Here is a 20,790-nt window from a genome sequence, read left to right on the forward strand (position 1 = left end):
TTAAGTACCAGGAAACGTAATGAAAAATGTTAAAGTATGTGTGTGTCTGTGTTTGTGTATAATTGTGTGTGTTTGTGTCCTGCTCACAGGCTTGTTCTAACAAATTAATGGTACAATCAAGCAAACCAGCACTTAACTCTCAGCAGGGTGTGTGTGTGTGTGTGTGTGTGTGTGTGTGTGAGACGCTCTCTGCATTACTTTCCTGCCACTAAGCTAAGCTCTACAGGAGACGAGATTGGCCAACAGATTAAAGAAGCAGGAATCCTATTGATCCTCTAGCTCTAAAAGAACGATTTGATTGGCCCACAGCCCAAGGAATAAGATTATTGGCTACCCTTGGCATTTAACTGTGATAAAACAGTTGGTATGGCGACACACCCCAATGTCTAGGTCTGTAAATGCTTACATGATGGGCAGTTTTACTGTTATGAATGTGGATTAATATTGACACATCTCATGACCTGTGTTAATCAAGTTGAATTGATTTGCGTAGCACTTTTAAAATAGAACATTAATCGCGTTAGAGCAGCTTCACAGAGATCTCAACCATAGAGTGACAGTACCAAAAAAAAATTTCTGTTTTCTTTACAACTAGTACAACTTTCTGTATATCTGGTCTTTTCTACGCTCCTTTAGTGAAAATGCATTAAGTTCAAAAGTAAGAAACACTCTACACCAAACACTAGTGGATCTGTGTAGGCTAGTGAGGTTATTCCACAACAAAATGAGCAAATCTATTTCTAGCATGCATCATCCTTCTGAAAACAAGCCAGTGGTGGATTATGGTACTGAATTACTGACTGAAAGGTTGAGGGTTAAAGCACCACCACCACCACCACCACCAAGCTGCCAATGTTTACTCTCTGTTAGTGCTGTATTCTGTGTTAAGTGCAAATCCTTTGAATAAAAGCTTTTGTCAAATGTTAAATTTAAATGCTGAAACCAGAACTGAAATCAAGAGGCCCAGCCAAAACCATCAAAACAGACCAAAGCTATAATTTCTTGTTCTCCAAACCCTTACAGTTGGCATGGTGTGTACAGCCTGAAAGCTGCCAAACCCTGATGTGAAAGTTAAATTACCAGATGTTGAAGAGTGATTAATCACTACAGAGAATTATGTATAGCTATTCCTATTTTGAATAGTCAATTGTTCTGTGTTTTACACCATTCTAGCTCATACCTGCCGTGGTGCATGGCAATTTTTAGCTTGTGCGCAGCTGTTTGGCATTGGAAAGTTAAAGAAGTGTCAGATGAAGTATCTTGAGGCAGTCTGGAATTCATTTATCTATTTATTTGTTTTACGCCGTGTTTACACCATGGTTATGGCAGGTATGGTAGACAGTCTATAATTTTTGCCAAGTGCTGTTCTTTAAATGCGCCCTTTTATACCAATTTTTCAGTCTGGAATTTAGCAGTGAATGTCGCATCCAGTAGTATGCATGCTTTGCAATTACAAGTTAAATTCTAAGCTGCAATTGGTACATTTCCAGTTCACAATACCAGTTGACCAGGGCTGTATAAATGGGATATATATAACATTTGATGGACATGTTATAAAGCTACCATGCTATGACAACGCTACTCTAAACATTGTAATTATAATCAATCGACCCATTTAAGTGCCGAAATATATGACGTGACCAGGATGGCTAAACCCAGTAATCAGACATACATAAAATGAACATAAAACAAATAAAAATAACGTACCACGAATGCATACGTCTGTGACGACTGGGTACGATATTCAGCACTGCAGTCACCAATACACAACTCGACTGGACCACCCGGGGGACTCGCCATCAGAGACTCTTCCATGTCACACACAATCCTGATAGGTAAGTGAAGAGAGACATATATGATTACATACCTGCAAAAATTGAATATTTTTAAATTTAGATACATTTCAGGTAAACAAGTGATACCTCAAGCAACTTAAAACAAACACAAACTGTTTCCATCTGTTCAGATTTAACAGCTCAATTAATATTCTGAGTAATTTAAGGTCTTTTATGGTGAGTCACAGCAGCAGCACACCACCTGTTTTATTTATTTAATTTCACTTTCATCAAATGCTTTATCCTGATTAGGTTGCGGTGGGTCCGGTTCCATCACGAAACAAAGGGCCCAAGGCAAGAAATCAGTGGACAGGGCTTCGATCATCCCCCCTTAGACATAGCCAATCATGTCTGTGTAGACACTTGCTTAGATTCAAACCCAGTGAAGCTATTTTTAGTGGACAGAGACCTGTGATGGATTGGGTGGATTGGGTGTTCCTGCCTTGTGCCCAGTGTTTTTCGCCTTCGCAATGAAAATTATATTAAATTGAATCTCTTGTTTTTAATATGCATTAAATGCTAAACAAATACTACCCTCATTCAAAACCAAAATGGGTTTACATTTACCAAATATGCTCACTACACATGGTATAGCACAATGGCACAGTAAAAACTATGTAGGGCATGAAATACCCAATGAAAACTCACCCAACTTTCAGCTACATAAAAAAATGACTGCAATTAATGCCTGTTGGAAACAGTTAACTACATTCAAGTCACTTTACTTGGGTAACCAAGTTGTTTGTTTCTTCAAAAAGTTTCCTCACTTTTTAAACTCTATTTATTAAGAATTTCAAAAACAAATGACATCACTTTTCTACATAGTCACCCTCTGGTACATTTTCCCCAGTGTCGTACCAACTTTTTAATGCCATCAGCAGCAAAAAATGTTTTTGGTTGAGCGCGTAGCCACTGATGCACCGTTGCTTTCACATCATCATCACATGAAAATCTTCCCTGTAAAGCTTCTTTGAGCGTCCAAAAAGGTGGAAATCAGATCCGGACTATAAGCTCTCTCTCAGTCTCTCAGACACGACCAATTACTACCCCTCCCACCATCACCGTTTCCAACCAAAATAAAAAAAGTGCGGAAACTTTTTGAAGATCCCTCGTATATACATTTTTTTTGGATGCCTCACCTGGCTTCATATGCCACTAGTGTTCATTCATGTTTCATCTAACCTTTACTCATGCTTCAGTCAGAACTCACCCCTTTCATCATCCTTTCATCAGATATTCCACCACACTTTAGTTCACAGAGAAGTTTTAGTGGAGGTGTAGATGCTCTGTACATTCATGTAAGTCAGGTTGATGAGTACTTACCTCTCAGCGCTGATGTACTCCTGAGCGATGGGGTTACATCGCACGCTGGCTACCCGCACGTATGTGATCTCTCTCACCTGCAGCCCCAAATTCTCTCCCTCGATTGTCACTCGCGTGCCCCCCTCTTTCGGACCAGTCAGTGGCTGGATCTGTGCACAAACACATAGTTGCTGGTAACATAGTTAAACACAATTCATTTGGAAAACAACTGTATGCAAGCTTTCCGAACAAGTAGTCCTGGTGCTAGACGAGTTGCAGCACAACCTACAATATTACAAATGTAATATACTGTACGTCTTTATGGCGTAGTGGGATATACAGCTAGTGCAGCAGTGCTGAGATTCTGAGCTCCCAGAGTTCGTATATCAGCTGTGCCACTGGTCTGCTGGGCGCCCCCTAGCGGGCACAACTGGCAGTGCCTGCAGCAGACACAACTGGCCACTAAAGTCTGCTGGGCAGAAAAAGACCAGACTGAAAATGGGACGGAGTCTTTGACTCTGTGTAAGGACCTTGGTTAGTAGCGCAAAGCGCCTGTACAAAGGTGAAGAACACGGGGGTCAGTGCATGACCCTCTGTGCATGAATCCTCTGAAGTATGGCCGAATAAGAAAGGGCCAGTCGGAGGAGTGTGTGTCAGGCAAATACACGATCAATACTGCTTTGATGCAGGGTTTAAATCCTCACTGGTGCTACTGGTCAGTTGGATATCTACATAAAGGCATGATAGGCCATCTGAGCGGGGGGATAGCCGAGGCCCTGCAATGGATTGTATGTAACTGCATTGCACCCAGTGATTCTGGGGAAACCAGACCCACCATGACCCTGACCAGGATAAAACAGTGGTAAACCATGAGAATCAATAAATGAATTAAACAAGTGTACTACCGTAACTGCAAGACAGCATACTACGATGCTGAGTCTTAGTATGCAGTCATTCATTTATCCACAATAACTGCTTACGTCTGATCTTAGGTCTAGTGTGAGTCTGAAACCCATCCCAGAAACACAGGGCCACATGCAGGAATACACCCTAAAGAGGGCACTAAATCTACTGCAGGGCAATGTTTCAATTATTCAGTGGCAGAAACAGAACAGTGGCAGAAAGGCTGCCTTGACGTCCTTGTAATTGTAATATTAAATGTGTGGTATGCTATTGTTTATCTGAAGTAGTGGGCATTGAGAATAGCAATATTACAAGGAAAACTACCTTCTTTTTTTGTTTTAAAATGTTCTTCATTCATATTTTTTACGTCCACAAGCATCTGTCCTCAGAGGGCCTGAATACGGGTCGCTCAAGGTCGCATGTTGAATATGCGACCCGCCGAAATGTCACATCCGAACCAACTCTCACTCCATCCAGGTTGTAATAATTAAGATACAAATGTTCTCTGTGTGTTACCTTGGTGATTCGGGGATGGCTACAGCGCACATTTCGGCGGCCCTGGTGCATCCAGTTGTGTTCGGGCGCAGGGCAGTGCTGCTTCAGGAGACAACGCTTATCAGCCAAACACCAGCCGCACTCGAACATGCTGTTAGCTTTCAGACAGAGACCACAGCTGTCCCTCTGAGCCTCACACTTATACAGGAGGGCTGTGGAAAGCACACACACACACACACAAGGACACAATGTGTTAGACTGCTGGCTGCATGAAGGCAGGTTAGCAGGGGGAGAAAAGCCAGCTGAGTCGATAATTGAACAGTAAGGCTGAAAGCAGCCAAGCCAAAACCCACACCTGCATTTACTGTACTCTATTCACTGCTTCACCCACACACACTAGCTACACACACTGGCTGTACACCTGTGCTAGGGCAGGTGACGGAGGTCTAGATGGTCTGAATAGACTAGATGCTAGACGAGGACACACCAGTTCTTTTCCAAGATCAGGAATTCGTAGGCAGGATGGAACCTTTTGAATTTCTACATTTTATCACACAAACTTTAAGATTTTCAAGATTTATTTGTCATATATAGTTATATACAGTGTGCAACCTGTGGTAAAATGTAAAACCTCCCCCTATTGCTTAGACTGTGCAAGAATGTACAAAAAATATAATAGAGGAAAAAACTAGGGTAAATCAATTACATAAAATAACATCAGTTTGGCAAGGCTGGTGTGGTGACCTTGCCACAGCTTGTGGATTAAGCTTCTTCTTTCCCTTAAAGCTTCTTTGAGCATCCAAAAAGGTGGAAATCAGATGGTGCTAAATCCAGACTATAAGATCTCTCAGTCTCTTAGACACGACCAATTACTACTCCTCCCACTCTCACCGTTTCTAATGAAAATATAAAAGTACAATTTGTTTCTTTGTTTATTATTTATTGTCATTTTGTCCACAGCCCTTTTCAATGCTTGCAGGTTTGAGGTTATACCTGATGCGTCAGTGGCTAGGTGCAACCCACCTTGTTACACAATGCTTTTATCCTTAGAAAGTATTTTGGAAAGCACATAGAAGATGCTAAATTAAATACACAAACTATGCATAGAACCTTCTAACAGCGCCTTTTTGAGGTTAAAGCAATCAGCTAAAGCTTGCCAATACAGTGTGGTAAATATTTATTAATCTTTAAATATATAAATGACCTTGCTTTATTTTATACACATAAATGCTCATACAGACAGTAGCTTTCATGTCTAGCAAAAATGTGGTGTGTTTGAAGTTTAAAGATTAATCCAAGAGCATGTCCTACTTAAAAAAACACTTTCATCCACTCTCCGTGTCTCATATCAGCTTCCTCTCTCACTTTCAATGCTTTTTCACAAACTCCACTAGAAAATCCACCAACACCACTAAATCCTTTTGTTATGAGCCTTCCTGTCCTTTGTCCTACCCACTGAAGATCAAAACCTGCTGCACATTTATCAGCACCTATTTTTAATCTTACTCTGAAATATCATTTCACTAAATCAAGGACAAAAGAACACATTCTGTACCGTCCTCCGCAATATAAAAACATAAAAACATCCAAAAATAGACAGTGAAAACCACGTGATTAATAAAACATGCTGTGCTAGATGAGCTCATGTCTATAAGTGACCAAATTAAAGGAAAAAGCACTCGTGTTCACTGGAGCAGATTGATTCATTGAATAAACTAGGAACAGAAAAAAAAAACCCAGAAGTCTTTTGAACCACACTGACCCCTGTAGTGTTTAATCTGTGCTGTTAATCTACCACTAGGGGGCTTAAAGCTGTACAGTGACATATTGTCAGTACTGGCACTGTCCATGTGTTCACAATTAATCAGTCATTCATTTTCATAAGAATGACATTCTGGGAGAATTTGGAAGTGTGCATGTTGCGAGGTGGAAGAAAAGTTCTAGATACTTTCTTTTTTTTGGATCCCCCCTAATTTTCCTCCCAATCTAGTCGTATCCAATTACCCTATTGCATTACACTTCCTATCTACTGATGTTGACCTCTACTCTGATTGAGGAGAGCCATGACTAGATACTTATTACTGACTTGGTGGAATTAGTGTGTTTTGTTCTATCACAGCTAGTAGCGCAAGATTTGAAAAGGGTTTGTTTCAACATGTTATTCATCATTAAAGGGTTTTTCTTTCACTTTCCCGTAATGAAGTCACTGATATCACTTCCTAACAGTGAGTTAGGGCAATTATGTGGTTTCTTTTGAGACTGACAAGTGTCAAGAGCATGATCCTGCTCTGAGTGGGAGAAATTGCATTCTAAAATGCCATATCTGGATTAGCACCCAGTTCAGGGTACTTACCAGTGTGCACTTACGAGTGTGCAACTTGAGTCCGAGTCGCACATAAGTCGCCCACACAGCATTTTTATATATATATATATATATATATATATATATATATATATATATACAGTGTATCACAAAAGTGAGTACACCCCTCACATTTCTGCAAATATTTCATTATATCTTTTCATGGGACAACACTATAGACATGAAACTTGGATATAACTTAGAGTAGTCAGTGTACAGCTTGTATAGCAGTGTAGATTTACTGTCTTCTGAAAATAACTCAACACACAGCCATTAATGTCTAAATAGCTGGCAACATAAGTGAGTACACCCCACAGTGAACATGTCCAAATTGTGCCCAAATGTGTCGTTGTCCCTCCCTGGTGTCATGTGTCAAGGTCCCAGGTGTAAATGGGGAGCAGGGCTGTTAAATTTGGTGTTTTGGGTACAATTCTCTCATACTGGCCACTGGATATTCAACATGGCACATCCTGGCAAAGAACTCTCTGAGGATGTGAGAAATAGAATTGTTGCTCTCCACAAAGATGGCCTGGGCTATAAGAAGATTGCTAACACCCTGAAACTGAGCTACAGCATGGTGGCCAAGGTCATACAGCGGTTTTCCAGGACAGGTTCCACTCGGAACAGGCTTCGCCAGGGTCGACCAAAGAAGTTGAGTCCACGTGTTCGGCGTCATATCCAGAGGTTGGCTTTAAAAAATAGACACATGAGTGCTGCCAGCATTGCTGCAGAGGTTGAAGACGTGGGAGATCAGCCTGTCAGTGCTCAGACCATACACCGCACACTGCATCAACTCGGTCTGCATGGTCGTCATCCCAGAAGGAAGCTGACGCACAAGAAAGCCAGCAAACAGTTGGCTGAAAACAAGCAGTCCAAGAACATGGATTACTGGAATGCCCTGTGGTCTGACGAGACCAAGATAAACTTGTTTGGCTCAGATGGTGTCCAGCATGTGTGGCGGCGCCCTGGTGAGAAGTACCAAGACAACTGTATCTTGCCTACAGTCAAGCATGGTGGTGGTAGCATCATGGTCTTGGGCTGCATGAGTGTTGCTGGCACTGGGGAGCTGCAGTTCATTGAGGGAAACATGAATTCCAACATGTACTGTGACATTCTGAAACAGAGCATGATCCCCTCCCTTCGAAAACTGGGCCTCATGGCAGTTTTCCAACAGGATAACGACCCCAAACACAACCTCCAAGATGACAACTGCCTTGCTGAGGAAGCTGAAGGTAAAGGTGATGGACTAAACCCAATTGAGCACCTGTGGGGCATCCTCAAGTGGAAGGTGGAGGACTTCAAGGTGTCTAACATCCACCAGCTCCGTGATGTCATCATGGAGGAGTGGAAGAGGATTCCAGTAGCAACCTGTGCAGCTCTGGTGAATTCCATGCCCAGGAGGGTTAAGGCAGTGCTGGATAATAATGGTGGTCACACAAAATATTGACACTTTGGGCACAATTTGGACATGTTCACTGTGGGGTGTACTCACTTATGTTGCCAGTCATTTAGACATTAATGGCTGTGTGTTGAGTTATTTTCAGAAGACAGTAAATCTACACTGCTATACAAGTTGTACACTGACTACTCTAACTTATATCCAAGTTTTATTTCTATAGTGTTGTCCCATGAAAAGATATAATGAAATATTTGCAGAAATGTGAGGGGTGTACTCACTTTTGTGATACACTGTATATATATATATATATATATATATATATATATATATATATATATACTAGGGCTGTCGAAGTTAACGCGATAATAACGCATTAACGCGACCTCAATTTAACGCGATTAAAAAAATTAGTGCCATTAACGCAAATTCTAGTTCATGTTGACACTTGACTGGTAGAACAAACGTTTTAATGTCGGACTTGCCACCGTTTTTCATTTGCGGTTTGTTAACATAATGTAACCGATCGTGGTAGTGATGCACTTGCATAATAAAGAAATAAATACACGCTATATTCACAAGTTGTCGGGAGCAGAACACTTTATTACACTTAATTAACTTCTTCTTCTGTACCGAATACCGGAAAGCTGAGTCGAGCACGTTAGTTCATGAACTATGGAAGCCCCAAAGGGTCAAAACACACTCACTTCGTGTAGAAACGTCCATCAAACCATTGTCACGATACAACCACAGACAAGTCTGATACAATAACTACGCCTTATCCCACCTAAAGCACCGCTGATCTACAATGTTTGCTGATGGAGAAATTCTAACCTACAATCTGACATTTACTGCCTAGTATGTGAGTGAATAAACTCCCTTACAGTTTTCTCTTGTCCCAGCAGTTTTTAACATAAGTACATTTAGCATAAAATGTGTTCACCATTTTAATTGTAACATTTCACTTAAAAATCCTTGTTTTCTATAACATTTACACAGATTTTTTTTAATGCGATTAATCGCGATTAACTATATGAAATTCTGAGATTAATCGCGATTAAAAATTTTAATCGTTTGACAGCCCTAATATATACAGTATATATACAACAGTTAGTTCCAACCTTACAATCTGATTGGTTGAGAAGCATTCTAACTGTGCTGATATTCATGATAACAGCACGGCCTTTTCACACCACAACTGTATTACACTGTGCACTATGTAGGGAACATAAATCCGCGATCTGATACACAATCTAGTGCACTATGTAGGGAACATAAATCCGTGATCTGATACACAATCTAGTGCACTATGTAGGGAACTTTAATGTGTTTGTATAGTTAGCTTAATAGCCCAGTTAGCAGCTCCTAAGAGTTCTGTTATCACCCATATCCTTTGGTGTGTGTGAGAGGTTTTTTATTTCTTTTATTCCTTTCGGAGGTTCTTGCCTTCTTCTTGTTGTTGTTCTCACCTCCCTAAAATGAGTTTTTGCAACTTGGGATTTCTGCTTTGTAGTGTTAAACTTTACATTCGCGTGGAACTACTTTTTGGCGGAAGGTATTGTCAATATTAAAGCATATTTAATATGAAATTCAGGGCTTCTTTGATTTATTTTCTTTCTTTATTTTGTAAAAACTGCTGTATAAAAGCAATAGAACACTTGAACAATTGCTTAAATATATAATATGCCCTCTAGTAACGCTCTGGCCATTTTAAACCGCAACACACGCAATGGGTAAACGTTACAGCCAGCATCCAGCGTAGCGATGAAGCGTCGCTCCCTACTTAAAATGGTGGAATACCCTACGTAGTGCACTTCACAGTAACAGATAATGTGAATGGAATGCTCCTACAGAATTGGAACTAACGATTGTAAGAACCACTTTCGGAACCAATCAGACCTTCTGGTTGTAATTGTTAGTAAGAAATGCTGTTATTTGCATGTATTTAGTTTGCAGCGTCACACAGACGATTGTCAATGAAACGCTTGATTGGCTTTCTAACGGGTTCGTATTTTGCTTCACAACCGGGAAAAGTTTGGAGGTTTTTAATTATAAGCATATTTACAAAATAACGGATTATATTCCTAATGGAATGGAATAATTCCTAATTATAACGCACGGTTATAAATTTAATAGCATCTGGAACAACATAGGCTAAGGTAAGCATTATTATGGATTTTTACTGTGTTTGGGATTTTGGCCGCTGTGCCGTAATTTGCAATAAAAACAAAACGTATCAGTTTAAGCTTTTAACTGGTACCTGGGAAAGTAAAGGCACTCAGTTAAAGGGCAAAATACAGTCGCTAATCTGTTGTTATTTTTTATCTGAACTTACATATTATTTGTTTCTACGCTACATTTCCAATATACGTATGTTTTGTGTATATTATATTGACTCGTGACTTGACTCGGACTCTAGCCTAAAGACTCATGACTTGACTTGGACTCTAGCCTAAAGACTTGTGACTTGACTCGGACTCTAGTCTAAAGACTCGTGACTCGACTCAGACTCGTATTTTGTGACTTGTGTATTTTGTGAACATCTCTGGTACTTACAAAGTTAAAAATAGAAAAAAAACCCATAAATAGATAGAGAAAAATACTATGGCAAATTAATTATATACATTACAATAAAACAAAATCAGCCACCACATCAGCCTTGCCACGGCCTGGGGAAAGAAGCTTCTTCTAAGCCTCTTGGTTTTAGTCATCAGACTGCAAAAACACTTGCCTGATAGCAGCAGGCTAAACAAGCAGTTACTGGAATGGGTAAAGTCCTTGATAATTTTTATAGCTCTGGACCAGCATCACCTGATGTACATACCATGCAGAGAGGGAGGAGCAGTCCAGGAGATGCCACTCAGTTAAGTGCACCAACCTCAAGAAAACAGTTACCAATTTGACATTTAAGACCGGCAGATAGAGGCGCAGACGATTGGCATGTCAAATTCTTATAACTGACAGTCACCTGCACCGTGTTGAGTGTTAAATCACTCTGGTTGGGAGCTCCTTTGTTGACAACCTGTGTTCTTTTAGAATTGTGATGCTATGCTTGATCCAGGCCAGTTTTCCCCTGGCGCAGATGCTGCCAGTCTTTATTTGTTTCCTGGTGAACTCAGCCGGTGTCACTGCACTTTTTGGCCACCACAGAGGCGATGGCCCTTTCCAGAGAACTTGCATTCTGAAATGCCATAACCGGATTAGCACCCAGTTCAGGTCATACTTCTGCCTTGCAGCCAGAGTTTAGATGATGCCGGTCAAGGCGGTCAGTAAAAACAAACTCAAATAATTAAGTTGGATTTTCTACGGTGCTCGAGTGGTGCAGAAATAAATTACGCTAGCCCACTAGTGCTGCTAGTACTGGTGGTGCTATCAGCCATTTGGTCATCTACATACAGCGTTATTGGCTATGTCTGAGGGAAGAGTGACTTGTCTGAGGTGTGTTTCTGCTTTGTGCCCACTGATTCCAGGGAAAACATTATCCACAACAACAATGATGAGGACAAAACAGTGTTATCATTTGATGAAAACTCCTGGACTTGTCAGCTTATACCACAAAGTTGAAGGTAGACATCGCATTCATATGTTGAATTATTGTGTGTAGATCTGAGAGAGTAGCACATACCTTTTAGCATGAGAGGTTTGTCGATGGGAAAGTCACCATCCCAGACAATGGAGAAGTCAACAGGCAGGTCACCCATCTCGTTGCCCTCATACCAGTACTGCAAGAAGACAAACACTCATTATAAAGAACAGCTGAGCTGAAGTGATTCTGTCTTCATCTGTAATGATATGTATTTATACTGTCTACAGAGTAATGGCAGGTCAGCAGAGGGGTTAAAGCTCTCTGGGATGAATACAGAGCTAAAGAAGGTGGCCATGGTCATATTAAGTAGTGTATGTAGATACTACTGTTTTCACCAAACAACAAATTTTTTTTAACAGTGTACCCCACAATGTGTCAAAGACCTTTCACACCTACTGTTCTAGCTGACAAGGTACCTGTATTTTTCTGAAAACATGTCGTATAAATGCACATTAGATTATTGCAACAATTTACCATAGTGAGACCTCATACAAATACTGGGTAATTGTCAGGCTGTCATGTGCAAACTAAGTTAAACACATTAATGACTAAGATTTTCTTACACCTGCTGAGACGGACTATCTAATATATAAGCACAGCCAGGAGAAAAAAAATGAAGTCAATAATAAGTATAACAGGATGATTGTTAGCATGATTTAGAATTAAGGCACAGCTGGATGTTTACGCCAAAGATTAAATTCCCCACTGTCCTGAAACATTCACCACTTTTACAATACACTGTAAATATCCATTGCACATGGAAAATACACCGATCAGTCATAACATTAAAACCACCTCCTTGTTTCTACACTCACTGTCCATTTTATCAGCTCCACTTACCATGTAGAAGCACTTTGTAGTTTTACAATTACTGACTGTAGTCCATCTGTTTCTCTACATACATTTTTAACCTGATTTTACCCTGTTCTTCAATGCTCAGGTCCACCACAGGGCCACCACAGAGCAGATATTATTTAGGTGGTGGATCACTCTCAGCACTGCAGTGACACTGACATGGTGGTGGTGTGTTAGTGTGTGTTGTGCTGGTATGAGTGGATCAGACACAGCAGCACTGATAGAGTTTTTAAATATCCTGTCCACCCTATTAGACACTCCTACCTAGTTGGTCCACCTTGTAGATGTAAAGTCAGAGACGATCGCTCATCTATTGCTGCTGTTTGATTCGGTCATCTTCTAGACCTTCATCAGTGGTCACAGGACGCTGCCCATAGGGCGCTGTTGGTTGGATATTTTTGGTTGATGGACTATTCTCAGTCCAAAAGTGACAGTGAGGTGTTTAAAAACTCCAGCAGCGTTGCTGTGTCTTATTCACTCATACCAACACAACACACACTAACACACCATCACCATGTCAGTGTCACTGCAGTGCTGAGAATGATCCACCACCCAAATAATACCTACTCTGTAGTGGTCCTGGGAGAGTCCTGACTATTGAAGAACAGCATGAAAGGGGGCTAACAAAGCATGTAGAGGAACAGATGGACTACAGTCAGTAATTGTAGAACTACAAAGTGCTTCTATATGGTAAGTGAAGCCGATAAAACGGATAATGTGTGTAGAAACAAGGAGGTGGTTTTAATGTTAAGGCTGATCGATGTATTATCACATATGACTGATCTTTTATAGTAAATGTGCAGAGGGTACATCCTGAAAAAAAGTTAATTACCAATAAAAGGCATTCACACAATGTTCCAGGTCTTTAGAGGGGAATTACTTTAGAAACAGAACACAAAGGTGAGTGTGTTCTGCACAGTAAAATAATAATGTTTTACTGATTTTTGCAAAATAAAGAATAAAGCAAAGAAACCACATTAGTGGTTAAAATAGCTTGGCCTAAAAGTCTTTATTATACCGAATTTATTTTACCAGATATGTAGTTCCACCACAAAACAACACAATGTTCCATTCTAGAAATAAATCAAAACCAAATACCTGGTATATAAACAAACACAGGAAATGTTTCATTTCATTTTCATCTACTGCATTATTCTGAAAGGTTTGGTTCCACCAAATACCACTGGGCACAAGTCAGGAATACTCTGGACAATGTGTTTGTTTGTTTGTTTATTAGGATTTTAACGTCATGTTTTACACTCTTGTGTTACATTCATGACAGGAACGGTAGTTACTCATTACACAAGGTTCATCAGTTCACAAGGTTATATCAAACACAGTCCTGGACAATTTAGTATCTCTAATTCACCTCACTTGCATGTCTTTGGACTGTGTGAGGAAACCGAAGCACCCGGAGGAAACCCACACGAACACGGGGAGAAAGGAGCCGGACCGCCCCACCTGGGGATCAAACCCAGGACCTTTTGCTGTGAGGAGACAGTGCTACCCACTTAGCCACCATGCCGCCCTCTGGACAATGCGTCAATCTATTGCAGGACTTTGGAACCCCCCCGCCAGACACAGGCACTCATGTCTGTGTAGACACCCAGTCAGTATTGAGAATCAAATGCATCTGGGTGGTGATGGGCTAACGTAATAGACCGCTTCGCCACCTAAGCGCTTTAATGCAGGGAATATGTTATAAACACAATTAAGTGTCCACCTACCCATTGCAATTTCTGAGGGACGAACAATTACACATCCCCTCTGAAACAAGTGCAGCCCATGACTGCTTCTTTTTTTGCCTGTCAGATCATGTATAAAGTGTTATGTTATTCTATTCCATAATTCTCCACTACTTGTGTGGTCAGGCACCCTGACCGGACACCAGAGTTCATATTTGCACAATTGCAATGAAACCTGGTCAACCGCCCCTGTTACAGACACAGTCAATTGTATCTGATGGACGCCTGGCTGACCAGACACCAGAGTTCATATTTGCACAATAGCAATGAAACCTTGTCAACCGCCCCGGTCACAGACATAGTCAATTGTATCTGATGGATGCCTGGCCAGGTTGATAGCCAAGCTGAGATTTGAACTTGCATCCTCAAGATCTCAGTGGTGATAAGACTAGTATGTTGTTAGACCAGTGCGCCACCTGAACACCCTTTATTCAGTTTTTAACTGAATAAAGGACAAACTGTCTATCAATGTTGAGAGAGCTGTTACTGTTACAGGTATGGTGAAAAATCATGGTGTAATAAGACAAGTGCATATGGTTAGAATGTTTTAATCCAATTAAACTGCTCAGAAATACCTGTTGTATAAAGTATGAGAAACCACAATAAGGAAAACTGAGAATATGAAGAATATAACTCAATGTATATTAAGGAGAAGGTTTAGAGTATTTAAATGAGTCCACAGAAAGAAGTGTGATACTTCTCAAAGTTGCACAGTGTGTAATAGAAAGCTGCAGTAAAGTAAACAAGACTTTATTCCGCTGTAACACTTGGGGTAGGGGCGGAGGGGGGTATGCACGATTTAATTAACAAAAGCGTTCGAAGCACTTAGCTGAACCAACCCAGCGAGAATATCGCTGAGCAGCACCATCGATTGCATCTTTCACAATAACAAAGAGGGAAAGTAAAGGTGATCTTTAGGTTTCCTCCCAGTAAATAAACCTACCTTTACTGCCTACCACCTTAAAGTGTTTTGGAATAGATACTAGCATCATAAGGTCTGCTCGGTGGACTGAGAGCTCCTGCAGAGAGGCCACACCACTTTAATTTCCATATACGGCAAAACCAAAAAGTGCAGAAGGGCTTGGAAGAACAAGTCATCCATACTTTCAACCGGTCATTAGGACTGAGGGAAACGTCAACTGCTACACATTGCTCATTCAACCATGCTGGATCAATCCATCACTACCAGCCAAACACACTACAGCATGAACAGACTGAGAGGCAAGGGAGAACGGAAAATAACCTTAAGAGTGCGCATTGGTGTTGAGTTGTTTTCCAGCTGCTCTGAGGAAAATATCTGAAAGGAAGTGAAGCGCGCCGTGCCTTGCCATAGGTGACGAAAGGCAGAAGCGTTGCTCTTTCAACCTGTTGACACCAGGCTCCCGATGGCCTCACAAATCCAGCTGTGCTTCTGCTTGCAGCATAATTGGGGTCAATAAAGGATGACTTGGTTAACACCACAAGCCAGGAAGGTCAGTGTGTAAACACAATTAGCTTATTACAGAATTTGTCAGGCAACGTTCACTTAAGCTCATGAGAGGCGTCTTCTCAAAACTGACTAACTAGTCAGGTAGATCATGCCTACGAAGCACTTTTTAATTATGTCTGACACATCCTGATGCAAGTCTTAAAATATAAAACCGTCCAATATCAAGCGTCCGTAATACAGACATGATTGACTATGTCTGAAGGAAGGGTGACAGGTCCATTTTGGGAGGTGATGGAACCTGATTACCTGAGAAAAAACAACATGGACCTAGGAAATATATCCACACAGAAAACACAATGAAAAACTCTTTAGTATGTGGTATTCTGGGATGTAGCCAATGCTTTAAGGCACATATGTGGCAGTATTGTCAAAGCTATTAGTTAAGAAAATAGGTATCATTATGTGCAAATGCATGTGTGTGCTTTGCTTTTTGTTGACCCAAGCTGTTTGGCAACATGGATGGCATGTCAATGGTGTGAGCTAATGCCAAGACCCTCCAGCCACCAGTTAGATTTCAGTAAAAGGAGAGCATCAAGTTTGAAAACCTGGCAGGAAGCAAAGATACTCCCTGAGAGTATTGAAAACGCAACTTACACCAATCAACCATAACATTAAACCACCTTCTTGTTTCTACACCCACTGTGCATTTTATCAGCTCCACTTACCATATAGGAGCACTTCGTAGTTCTACAATTACTGACTGTAGTCCATCTGTTTCTCTACATACTTTATTAGTCTGCTTTCACACCGTTCTTCAATGGTCAGGACCCCCACAGGACCCCCACAGAGCAGGTATTATTTAGGTGGTGGATCATTCTCAGCACTGCAGTGACAATGACATGGTGGTGGTGTGTTAGTGTGTGTTGTGCTGGTGTGAGTGAATCAGACACAGCAGCGCTGCTGGAGTTTTTAAATACCGTGTCCACTCACTGTCCACTCTATTAGACACTCCTACCTAGTTGGTCCACCTTGTAGATGTAAAGTCAGAGACGATCGCTCATCACGATCGGTCATTTTCTAGACCTTCATCAGTGGTCACAGGGTGCCGCCCACGGGCGCCGTTGGCTGGATATATTTTTGGTTGGTGGACTATTCTCAGTCCAGCAGTGAGGGATTTAAAAACTCAAAACTTAATTCAAGTTAGCTGATGGACAGCTATGATCCTCATTCTGTTTGAATAAAGCATAAATGCCACAACAACAGGCTTTTAGAAGTTTATTCATAGGGCTTCTAAAAAGTCTTACATTTAAAACTTAAATTGGGTTTAAATAAAGATTCTGAGCTTTACAAAAAGTGCTAGTAAATACACGGAAAGCTATAAAAAGGAAGAAAAATCTCCGAAAAGGACCATCCATTTTGCAATTTGGGATTAAGTCCAGCAATGCATGTGAATAAACGGACTGACAGCAGTGCTAAATCTCAGTAAATAATTAAATAATGTATATAAAAGGTCGCCATGCATAAGTGCTGGTGATAAAAGAGACTCATACACAGTGTATTATAGAGTAATATGTTGTATTTTCTTGCACATTGCCTCCTCTGTGGTGAAAGACAGGGCAGCTTTGGGGAGATTAGCTGGCGAGTGTAAAAGCGCTCTGGCTTTTGTGTCGGCCTGTACAATACAGCTTATCTGTGCCAGGACTGAATCGATTTTCCTCAGCCTTGTCTTCCCACAGCATCACAGCGCCGTGATGAGACAGCCTGGCCTGATTCTGTCACTGGGAACAACCAGAAAATGACAGAAAGGTATTCTTACCTCAAACCACCACCCCTTGCCTTCTCACTGCCACCTCACAAACCCATCAAACACCAATAGCAAACCCAAACACACTGACACACACCAAAACAAATGAAGCTTTTCAATGCGTGTTTAAAAACAGAAGTGGGAACAGACATCGCTTGGGGTTCTTGTTTCAGTTTATTTTTTCAACCAAGCTTTTTTCTTTGTTATGATATTAAAAGCAACTGAAGACTCGAGCAAAGGAAAAATGATAATGTTTATATAAAAAAGTCTGGATCAACATTTTGCTTTGTCTGCTCCACTGTTTGGTTAAGCACATTGTGTGTGATGTGGTATGAGTACTAACAGAGCTGCTAGCCCAAACTTTAAATATAACTATGCCCTTATGTTCCCTGTCCCTCCAACTTTCCCCCCAATTTTCTCCCCTAATCTAGTCGTATCCAATTACCCTGATTCCGTTACGCCCCCTCCGACACGTGTGCAGTACCGACTGCATCTTTTCCCCTGCACTGATCAGCATTATTCACCAACTTTGCACAGGCGCCATCAATCAGCCAGCAGAGGTCGTAATTGCACCAGTCACGAGGAACCCCGGTTCAGCTCATCCCACCCTGTGAACAACAGCCAATCGTTGTTCATGTAGCCGCCCAGCCGGATGGCAGAGCTGAGATTCGATACGATGTGTGTAAAATCCCAGCTCTGGGGTGCTAGTGTATTTTTTTTTTACTGCTGCGCCACCTGCTTTTAAATCTAGAACACCCAATATATTCAGCTAAAGACCTTTAATACTGGACTGGGTGGCACAGTGGGTAGAATTGTTGCCTCACAGCAAGAAGGTCCTTGGTTCAAAGTCCAGGTGTGGCGGTCTGGGTCCTTTCTGTGTGAAGTGAAATGTTCTCCTCGTGTCTGTGTGGGTCTCCTCGGGGAGCGCCGGTTTCCTCCCACAGTCCAAAGACATGCATGTGAGGTGAATTGGAGATACAAAATTGTCCATGACTATGTTTGATGTTAAACTTGTGAACTGATTAATCTTGTGTGTAAAACATGACGCTAAAATCCTAATAAATACATAAATAAATAATACTGTACCAGTGGTTAAAATAAATCACAATCACAGTTTTCTGAAACCAAAAGATCACGTACACAATTTTCACCTGGTCCTGTTCCCCTCCTGTAAGCATGATGCACAGGACGAGCTGGATAAATAGTTTTTTTTTAAAGCTATTTCCTAATAAATGATGTGCTCAACAATCTACTTAGTGCAGTAAAGTTAATACAGTGTGCTGTTTACAGCGCTGACAGTGATGAATAGCCATGCAGAAATATTGACTCGGAAGAGAAAATACGCTGCAACTTGAAAAAAAAAAAAATACACGTTTTTTTTTGTAAACGAAGCAACTGTAATTAATTCCGATAAGGAACGAGACCTGTAAACACTAAGTGTGATTTTATTCTTTTAAAGATGTTTGCTTAAGAGTTAGATAAAGATCGCCGATGGCTGGCTGGCTCGGCTTGGACACGTCGATGCCTGCTGTGTTCAGTGACAGAACAGAAATCAATGTGACTTAATGACAGAGGTTTTCCTGTACATTTAATTTAACTTATCAAATTAGTGCCGACTCAGCAGAAAGCATGCATGACATATGGGAATATGCCTGGCGTGTGCATTATTTAAAGTTAACCCAATTTCTGAATCCTCTTACCAGGCTTCTAGAAGCAATAATAGGAGGATAATTCGCTCGACCACATGTTGCGTCATTACTTTAATTACAGTGTGCAGAAGATTGGAATTGGGGTGGGGTGGGGGGATATAATAGCTCATACAGATGCAGCTAAAAAGAGTGGCTGTCTCTGCCAGACTAACACAATCTGATTTGACTGGGTCATTTTTATTTAGCTTTAAGTAAAGATATGACACGGTCCCAAAAGTAGGTGAATAAATATTTATAATATAGAAAAAGTAGACAAAATTGGAGGACTGAAAACAGAGACAGGATGAATGGTTAATCTGGTGTCATTGCATCGTAAATCGTGAGGATTCTTTTCCCAGGAGGACCACCATGAACTTTTAGGAATATCCCTTACTTAATTTACAGATTCCACGCCAGCTGAGACTCTTAATACAGAGATCGCTTGAGGATTAAGGCTCATTCCACACACTAAACTTCAGCTTATAACCATAAAGCCACCTGCTGCAACAGTCATTTAACACTGTAATTTCACTGGTAAAATAAGTCAAGGGTTTATGAAACCAGAAAGAAAGATGGTATGTCATGATGTCTTAATATGACTAAGTGTACTTAAGGATTATTCAATTATGTCTGACTGAATTATTGAAATACACTTTTATTTTACCAAGGTTGAGAAGAAAACCCAAAGTCTCACTGTATGCTAAGTAGAACTGTGTCCAGAAGGTGGATTTTTTCTCCAGGTGGTTCTTGGAACTAGGCTATTAATGGTAATAAAGATAATTTGTTCAATTTTACTGATTTATCCCAATCAGAAGCCACCTGGATACACTGGTAATACACCTTGGACAGGGTCATCAACTAATCACAGGGAAATCATACACTCATTTACAGCCAACCCTCTAACTTGCAAGCCCTCAAACATTCAAGGTGACCCCAATGACGCCACAAACAACAGGATCAATTACGCTTGCTTGGACATATATGGCTATGGAAATTTTGGGGCCTGGACTACAGGTCTCTTAATCATAAAGTTACTGTAGGACACTACTATTGGAAATGTCAATATGTGCCACAATATAAGGTTGAAGTTATTTTATATTTATCTATCTGTTGTTAGATGTGCAACCCAAACACAATATGACCAATAGTATGCAGACACCTATTCAAATTAGGTCCATGTATTTCGACTGCACACATTGCTAAGAGTTGTATAGAATGATTTATATAATAATTTATATAATGTGTAATATAATACGTAACACTACATAATACTATGCTTTCAACTAGAGAATATCCTTTACTCTCCCAGCATGACTGTGCCCCTGTGCACAAAGCAGGGTCCATAAGGACACGGTCCTATAAGTATGGTGGTGTTGCAGCTTGTTTCACC

At 40.8% G+C, this 20,790-nt stretch overlaps 1 protein-coding gene across 1 annotated transcript in view; it reads right to left on the minus strand.

Moving 5' to 3' along the window:
• plxna3 (plexin A3) overlaps window positions 1-20,790 on the minus strand; it is a 292,904-nt gene that overhangs the window by 40,230 nt on the left and 231,884 nt on the right. Inside the window, exons 11-14 of the mRNA XM_062999232.1 lie at window positions 11,919-12,015; window positions 4,557-4,747; window positions 3,159-3,307; window positions 1,708-1,828 (exon numbers count right to left, since the gene is read on the minus strand). Coding sequence (XP_062855302.1) covers window positions 1,708-1,828; window positions 3,159-3,307; window positions 4,557-4,747; window positions 11,919-12,015 — 558 coding nt within the window. The remainder of the gene's footprint in view (window positions 1-1,707; window positions 1,829-3,158; window positions 3,308-4,556; window positions 4,748-11,918; window positions 12,016-20,790) is intronic.

The sequence above is a fragment of the Trichomycterus rosablanca genome, chromosome 7 (assembly GCF_030014385.1).
Source record: "Trichomycterus rosablanca isolate fTriRos1 chromosome 7, fTriRos1.hap1, whole genome shotgun sequence".
Taxonomy (NCBI): Eukaryota; Metazoa; Chordata; class Actinopteri; order Siluriformes; family Trichomycteridae; genus Trichomycterus; species Trichomycterus rosablanca.